This window comes from Ranitomeya variabilis, chromosome 3, assembly GCF_051348905.1.
Source record: "Ranitomeya variabilis isolate aRanVar5 chromosome 3, aRanVar5.hap1, whole genome shotgun sequence".
Taxonomy (NCBI): domain Eukaryota; kingdom Metazoa; phylum Chordata; class Amphibia; order Anura; family Dendrobatidae; genus Ranitomeya; species Ranitomeya variabilis.
Genome location: NC_135234.1, coordinates 12,264,389 through 12,273,474, shown reverse-complemented (window position 1 = coordinate 12,273,474; position 9,086 = coordinate 12,264,389). Strand labels below are relative to the sequence as shown.

The following is a 9,086-nucleotide window of genomic DNA, read 5'->3' as shown; positions in this document are numbered from 1 at the left end:
GTTGCAGAAAGGCCTCAGCACCTCAGTGGTATCCAAGATGGCGCAGCGGGAGAAGACACAGGTGTGCGGGTGAGAGAATGCTGTTTTCATGTAAGCGGAGGCCAGGGCAAAGATACACTGGAGTGTTCGGCCATGACTACAGCCCTGGCGCTCCCTTACATTTGGAACTAGATTCTGTCACCATTTGTGTGCAATCATTGGGAGTGAGCCTGCAGCAAACCAGAGGTGACCCTGATGGTTCGGAGAATGGAGAGACAGGTACGCTGACAAAGGGACATTGTTTTCATGTGTCGGGTGGCCAGGGTGCGCTCCTGCAGCTGTCATTGCGGGCCACGACTACGTCCCTGACACCCCTCACAATTCCAAGTGGGCTCCTTCACATGATGGGGCCCGGGCAGCGGCCTTCTTTACTCCCCCAGTAACTATGCTACTGGATCCACTACTGTCATCTTTACATTAGTTCACCAATTACAGACTCAGCCGAGATAGGAGAAGATTTATTTATTACTCTGCCCATCAGAGCAGGAATTCTGGAAGATCTCCACATACATTCTGTATCACATTCTGTTAAAAATCACAGTTAAAAAACTGTGATGGCTTCTTCCTTAGTTTTCCCTAACTGAAAGCCCAATAACTTCGGCTCTTCTTCAGTATAAGGGAGAGGGACAAATATTTTAAGATGACAGCACTGATCTCCAAACCAAACCTGCAGAGAAACAGACAGACTCATTACAGAGGGAGCTCACTGCTCAGCACACAAACCTTTATATAAAGTATCCTGACATCCCATAATGTAATCAGTGTGTGACCCCACGTGTCTGTATGTATCCTGACATCCCATAATGTGATCAGTAGTGTATGACCCCACGTGTCTGTATGTATCCTGACATCCCATAATGTGATCAGGGTGTGACCCCACGTGTCTGTATGTATTCTGACATCCCATAATGTGATCAGTAGTGTATGACCCCACGTGTCTGTATGTATCCTGACATCCCATAACGTGATCAGTGTGTGACCCCGCATGTCTGTATGTATCCTGACATCCCATAATGTGATCAGTGTGTGACCCCACGTGTCTGTATGTATTCTGACATCCCATAATGTGATCAGTGTATGACCCCACGTGTCTGTATGTATCCTGACATCCCATAATGTGATCAGTGTGTGACCCCGCATGTCTGTATGTATCCTGACATCCCATAATGTGATCAGTGTGTGACCCCACCTGTCTGTATGTATTCTGACATCCCATAATGTGATCAGTGTGTGACCCCGCATGTCTGTATGTATCCTGACATCCCATAATGTGATCAGTGTGTGACCCCACGTGTCTGTATGTATTCTGACATCCCATAATGTGATCAGTAGTGTATGACCCCACATGTCTGTATGTATCCTGACATCCCATAATGTGATCAGTGTGTGACCCTGCATGTCTGTATGTATCCTGACATCCCATAATGTGATCAGTGTATGACCCCACCTGTCTGTATGTATCCTGACATCCCATAATGTGATCAGTGTGTGACCCCACGTGTCTGTATGTATCCTGACATCCCATAATGTGATCATTATGTGACCCCACGTGTCTGTATGTATCCTGACATCCCATAATGTGATCATTGTGTGACCCCACGTGTCTGTATGTATCCTGACATCCCATAATGTGATCAGTGTATGACCCCACGTGTCTGTATGTATCCTGACATCCCATAATGTGATCAGTGTGTGACCCCGCATGTCTGTATGTATCCTGACATCCCATGTGATCAGTGTGTGACCCCACGTGTCTGTATGTATCCTGACATCCCATAATGTGATCATTATGTGACCCCACGTGTCTGTATGTATCCTGACATCCCATAATGAGATCAGTGTGTGACCCCGCATGTCTGTATGTATCCTGACATCCCATAATGTGATCAGTGTGTGACCCCACGTGTCTGTATGTAACCTGACATCCCATAATGTGATCAGTGTGTGACCCCGCATGTCTGTATGTATCCTGACATCCCATAACGTGATCAGTGTGTGACCCCACGTGTCTGTATGTATCCTGACATCCCATAATGTGATCATTATGTGACCCCACGTGTCTGTATGTATCCTGACATCCCATAATGTGATCAGTGTATGACCCCACCTGTCTGTATGTATCCTGACATCCCATAATGTGATCAATGTATGACCCCACCTGTCTGTATGTATCCTGACATCCCATAATGTGATCAGTGTATGACCCCACCTGTCTGTATGTATCCTGACATCCCATAATGTGATCAGGGTGTGACCCCACCTGTCTGTATGTATCCTGACATCCCATAATGTGATCATTGTGTGACCCCACGTGTCTGTATGTATCCTGACATCCCATAATGTGATCAGTGTATGACCCCACGTGTCTGTATGTATCCTGACATCCCATAATGTGGTCAGTGTGTGACCCCACGTGTCTGTATGTATCCTGACATCCCATAATGTGATCATTGTGTGACCCCACGTGTCTGTATGTATCCTGACATCCCATAATGTGATCAGGGTGTGACCCCACGTGCCTGTATGTATCCTGACATCCCATAATGTGATCAGTGTATGACCCCACGTGTCTGTATGTATCCTGACATCCCATAATGTGATCATTGTGTGACCCCACGTGTCTGTATGTATCCTGACATCCCATAATGTGATCAGGGTGTGACCCCACCTGTCTGTATGTATCCTGACATCCCATAATGTGATCATTGTGTGACCCCACGTGTCTGTATGTATCCTGACATCCCATAATGTGATCATTGTGTGACCCCATGTGTCTGTATGTATCCTGACATCCCATAATGTGATCAGTGTATGACCCCACGTGTCTGTATGTATCCTGACATCCCATAATGTGATCAGTGTATGACCCCACGTGTCTGTATGTATCCTGACATCCCATAATGTGATCATTGTGTGACCCCATGTGTCTGTATGTATCCTGACATCCCATAATGTGATCAGTGTGTGACCCCACGTGTCTGTATGTATCCTGACATCCCATAATGTGATCAGTGTGTGACCCCGCATGTCTGTATGTATCCTGACATCCCATAATGTGATCATTGTGTGACCCCACGTGTCTGTATGTATCCTGACATCCCATAATGTGATCAGGGTGTGACCCCACATGTCTGTATGTATCCTGACATCCCATAATGTGATCAGTGTATGACCCCACGTGTCTGTATGTATCCTGACATCCCATAATGTGATCAGTGTATGACCCCACCTGTCTGTATGTGTCCTGACATCCCATAATGTGATCAGGGTGTGACCCCACATGTCTGTATGTATCCTGACATCCCATAATGTGACCAGTGTGTGACCCCACCTGTCTGTATGTGTCCTGACATCCCATAATGTGATCATTGTGTGACCCCACGTGTCTGTATGTGTCCTGACATCCCATAATGTGATCATTGTGTGACCCCACATGTCTGTATGTATCCTGACATCCCATAATGTGATCAGGGTGTGACCCCACGTGTCTGTATGTATCCTGACATCCCATAATGTGATCATTGTGTGACCCCACGTGTCTGTATGTATCCTGACATCCCATAATGAGATCAGTGTATGACCCCACGTGTCTGTATGTATCCTGACATCCCATAATGTGGTCAGTGTGTGACCCCACGTGTCTGTATGTATCCTGACATCCCATAATGTGATCAGGGTGTGACCCCACGTGTCTGTATGTATCCTGACATCCCATAATGTGATCAGTGTGACCCCACGTGTCTGTATGTATCCTGACATCCCATAATGTGATCATTGTGTGACCCCACATGTCTGTATGTATCCTGACATCCCATAATGTGATCAGGGTGTGACCCCACCTGCCTGTATGTATCCTGACATCCCATAATGTGATCATTGTGTGACCCCACGTGTCTGTATGTATCCTGACATCCCATAATGTGATCAGGGTGTGACCCCACGTGTCTGTATGTATCCTGACATCCCATAATGTGATCAGTGTGTGACCCCACGTGTCTGTATGTATCCTGACATCCCATAATGTGATCAGGGTGTGACCCCACGTGTCTGTATGTATCCTGACATCCCATAATGTGATCATTGTGTGACCCCGCATGTCTGTATGTATCCTGACATCCCATAATGTGATCATTGTGTGACCCCACATGTCTGTATGTATCCTGACATCCCATAATGTGGTCAGTGTGTGACCCCACGTGTCTGTATGTATCCTGACATCCCATAATGTGATCAGGGTGTGACCCCACGTGTCTGTATGTATCCTGACATCCCATAATGTGATCATTGTGTGACCCCACATGTCTGTATGTATCCTGACATCCCATAATGTGATCAGGGTGTGACCCCACCTGTCTGTATGTATCCTGACATCCCATAATGTGATCATTGTGTGACCCCACGTGTCTGTATGTATCCTGACATCCCATAATGTGATCAGGGTGTGACCCCACGTGTCTGTATGTATCCTGACATCCCATAATGTGATCAGTGTGTGACCCCACGTGTCTGTATGTATCCTGACATCCCATAATGTGATCAGGGTGTGACCCCACCTGTCTGTATGTATCCTGACATCCCATAATGTGATCATTGTGTGACCCCACGTGTCTGTATGTATCCTGACATCCCATAATGTGATCATTGTGTGACCCCACGTGTCTGTATGTATCCTGACATCCCATAATGTGATCATTGTGTGACCCCACGTGTCTGTATGTATCCTGACATCCCATAATGTGATCATTGTGTGACCCCACGTGTCTGTATGTATCCTGACATCCCATAATGTGATCAGTGTGTGACCCCGCATGTCTGTATGTATCCTGACATCCCATAATGTGATCAGGGTGTGACCCCACCTGTCTGTATGTATCCTGACATCCCATAATGTGATCATTGTGTGACCCCACATGTCTGTATGTATCCTGACATCCCATAATGTGGTCAGTGTGTGACCCCACGTGTCTGTATGTATCCTGACATCCCATAATGTGATCAGGGTGTGACCCCACGTGTCTGTATGTATCCTGACATCCCATAATGTGATCATTGTGTGACCCCACATTTCTGTATGTATCCTGACATCCCATAATGTGATCAGGGTGTGACCCCACCTGTCTGTATGTATCCTGACATCCCATAATGTGATCATTGTGTGACCCCACGTGTCTGTATGTATCCTGACATCCCATAATGTGATCAGGGTGTGACCCCACGTGTCTGTATGTATCCTGACATCCCATAATGTGATCAGTGTGTGACCCCACGTGTCTGTATGTATCCTGACATCCCATAATGTGATCAGGGTGTGACCCCACGTGTCTGTATGTATCCTGACATCCCATAATGTGATCATTGTGTGACCCCGCATGTCTGTATGTATCCTGACATCCCATAATGTGATCATTGTGTGACCCCACATGTCTGTATGTATCCTGACATCCCATAATGTGATCAGGGTGTGACCCCACGTGTCTGTATGTATCCTGACATCCCATAATGTGATCATTGTGTGACCCCACATGTCTGTATGTATCCTGACATCCCATAATGTGATCAGGGTGTGACCCCACGTGTCTGTATGTATCCTGACATCCCATAATGAGATCAGTGTATGACCCCACGTGTCTGTATGTATCCTGACATCCCATAATGTGGTCAGTGTGTGACCCCACGTGTCTGTATGTATCCTGACATCCCATAATGTGATCAGGGTGTGACCCCACATGTCTGTATGTATCCTGACATCCCATAATGTGATCAGGGTGTGACCCCACATGTCTGTATGTATCCTGACATCCCATAATGTGATCAGGGTGTGACCCCACGTGTCTGTATGTATCCTGACATCCCATAATGAGATCAGTGTATGACCCCACGTGTCTGTATGTATCCTGACATCCCATAATGTGGTCAGTGTGTGACCCCACGTGTCTGTATGTATCCTGACATCCCATAATGTGATCAGGGTGTGACCCCACATGTCTGTATGTATCCTGACATCCCATAATGTGATCAGGGTGTGACCCCACATGTCTGTATGTATCCTGACATCCCATAAAGAGATATTCCCATCTCACAGATCCTGTCCCGATATGTAGTAGGTGTAATAATAATAATAATATTAGCACACATCTCCAATTACAAATGTAGAATAGTTTTTTTAATTCATACGCGCAGGCATTGCTAGAACTTAGGTATCCATGGTTACGTCCACTGATGAAGTGAAAGCTAGTTACTAATGGATACCTAAGTTCTTGCAATGCCTGCACATGAGGAAAGAGATGTTCTTTGACTTGATAAGTTATCGCTCAGAGAGATTCTATGATTCCGATTTACCAGGTTAATTAGATTTCTCTGTTATTACAGAGCGCCCTCTGCTGGATACTTATCACCCCCCGGCCCACCAGGATCACGTGGACCCCTGTAGATCACTTACCTTCACTATGTAGTTGATTCCAGCCACAACTTGACTTCTGTAAACCAGAGCCGTAAACTCTCCGGCATTTATCCCGGATTCTTTTACAAACTGAGCTTTTACCTGATGACAAAAAAAGACAAAAGAATAAAAGAATAAAAGGTTGTATGTGACCTCATGACACCCGACACGAGGACTGGATGTCTACACTGGAGAAGGACTGAAGATGAGGAGTATGGAGGAGCGGACGGGAATGGATGAACGGACAAGGTGTCGCCCGGACCCTTCCCAAGAAGACCCCGCAATAATGACGAGTGCGTCCAAACGAGCTGAACCAGGGCTTTTGTGGGCACATTTCGGCCACTTGCATTCAGCCACACATGTTACCTCACTTTATGGCTCCAGAACCACAACCCTCCACATCAGCTGAGGGAGAAGATGTGGAGCCGAGAGACCAGACAGCTCTTTAGGGAGAGGACACCACAAGAATAAAACATCATTTTTCCATTCTTACTGCTGCGAGAACAGTGCAGACAACTTTATCAGTCTCCTATCCAGAGATGTCAGAAGTTGTGCAGGATCCAACCTGCTGACTGTCTCCCTTCAAGGAGCTTCTACCCCAAATTTAGAAGAAGCTGATAATACGCCATGATGTTCCTCACCTTGTCAGAGGCAGCTTGTACATCTGCATCAGCCGGCTTCTCTGGGCCAAATCCACCAGTTAACCCTGCCATCCTGAGTGCGAGCTCTGCGGACCGAGAACGTGCAGACACCTGCTTATATATCCATGGAGCAAACCACTCAGTGATGGGAGGGGGTATCTGACGTCGAGGAGCACATATTCTTCCACATTAATCTATGAGGCCGCCCTATCAGCACAGTGGTTGGAGCCGGTTAGACCTGTCAGGGGTGGATGTGGGACAGGTAGGGAAGCTGCTCGTACAGGATGGGAGGAAGAGACATCCACAATATTCATGAGCTGTAAATGCATCTTTATAATTAACTAGATGGTGGCCCGATTCTAACGCATCGGGTATTCTAGAATATGCTTGTCCACGTAGTATATTGCACAGCCCACGTAGTATATAGCCCAGCCACATAGTATATTGCCCAGTTACGTAGTATATTGCCCAGTGAGGTAGTATATTGCCCAGTGACGTAGTATATTGCCCAGCCACGTAGTATATTGGCCAGCCACGTAGTATACAGCACAGAGCCACGTAGTATATTGCCCAGTGACATAGTATACAGCACAGAGCCACGTAGTATATTGCCCAGCCACGTAGTATATTGCCCAGCTATGTAGTATATTGCCTAGCTACGTAGTATATTGCCCAGCCACGTAGTATATTGCCCAACCACGTAGTATATTGCCCAGCTATGTAGTATATTGCCCAGCCATGTAGTATATTGCACAGCGACGTAGTATACAGCACAGAGCCACGTAGCATATTGCCCAGCCACGTAGTATATTGGGCAGTCACGTAGTATATTGCCCAGCTACGTAGTATATTGCCCAGCTACGTAGTATATTGCCCAGCCACGTATGTCAAAGGTTAAAAAATAAAAAATAAACATATACTCACCTTCCGAGAGCCCCTTGTAGTTCTGTTGCCTCCTTCTCGCGCAGGCGCACAGGACCTGTGATGACGTTGCGGTCACATGACCGTGACATCATGGCAGGTCCTTCTCGCAGATCATCCTTGCCACCGGAACCTGCCGCTTGCATGGAGGGGTCACCGGAGCGTCGCGAGGAGCGGGAAAAGCGGCGGAAGGTGAGTATATAATGATTTTTAATTTTTTTATTATTTTTAACATTAGATGTTTTTACTATTGACGCTGCATAGGCAGCCTCAATAGTAAAAACTTGGTCACACAGGGTTAATAGCGGCGGTAACGGAGTGAGTTACCCGCGGCATAACGCGGTCCGTTACCGCTGGAATTAACCGTGTGTGAGCGGTGACTGTGGGGTGTATGGAGCGGGCGCCGGGCACTGACTGCAGGGGAGTAGGGAGGGACTAATCGGACTGTGCCCGTCGCTGATTGGTCACGGCAGCCATGACAGGCAGCTGGCGAGACCAATCAGCGACTTGGATTCCATGACAGACAGAGGCCGCGACCAATGAATATCCGTGACAGACAGAAAGACAGACAGAAGGACAGACAGACAGACGGAAGTGACCCTTAGACAATTATATAGTAGATAGTAACCTCTCATTATCATGGCAGCCAGTGATGAAATCTCTAGAGATGCGGCATTCAATCTGGGCCAATGAAAATACATGGAAATATGGAGGAAACAACTTGGAAAAGATACATGGTATGGAAAGAAATGTTATTTTTTTCAGCTCCGTTGTCCTTCGTGTCCATTGCTCCCATTATATAACATCCGGCCCCATTTCCCCAGTGTATAATATCCACCTGACTACATTGTGCCGGCTGTGCAGTTGGTGGAGGAGGGGTAATGCTATGGTTCCAGCGATGGGAGAACTTAATCTTCAGAACAAGACATTGTGGACAATCGTAGCTTAGCTCCAGCTTTGTCATGGCGTATCATGTTCCCTATGACCGTGCCCAGTCCATAAAGTCCATACAGACATGGTGGGGAGTTTGGTGAACATGTCCGGCC

The 9,086-nt window shown here is 46.9% G+C and overlaps 1 protein-coding gene across 1 annotated transcript; it reads right to left on the bottom strand.

The window, feature by feature from the left end:
- Nucleotides 1–481: 481 nt before the first annotated feature.
- Nucleotides 482–7,273, bottom strand: LOC143817883 (leukocyte cysteine proteinase inhibitor 1-like). Its single transcript, XM_077299354.1, has 3 exons — nt 7,120–7,273; nt 6,479–6,580; nt 482–706 (listed from the first exon to the last, which is right to left on the bottom strand). The coding sequence occupies exons 1-3, from the start codon at nt 7,189–7,191 to the stop codon at nt 581–583; spliced, it is 300 nt and encodes a 99-aa protein (XP_077155469.1). The 5' UTR covers nt 7,192–7,273; the 3' UTR covers nt 482–580.
- Between the last annotated feature and the right edge of the window lie 1,813 nt (nt 7,274–9,086).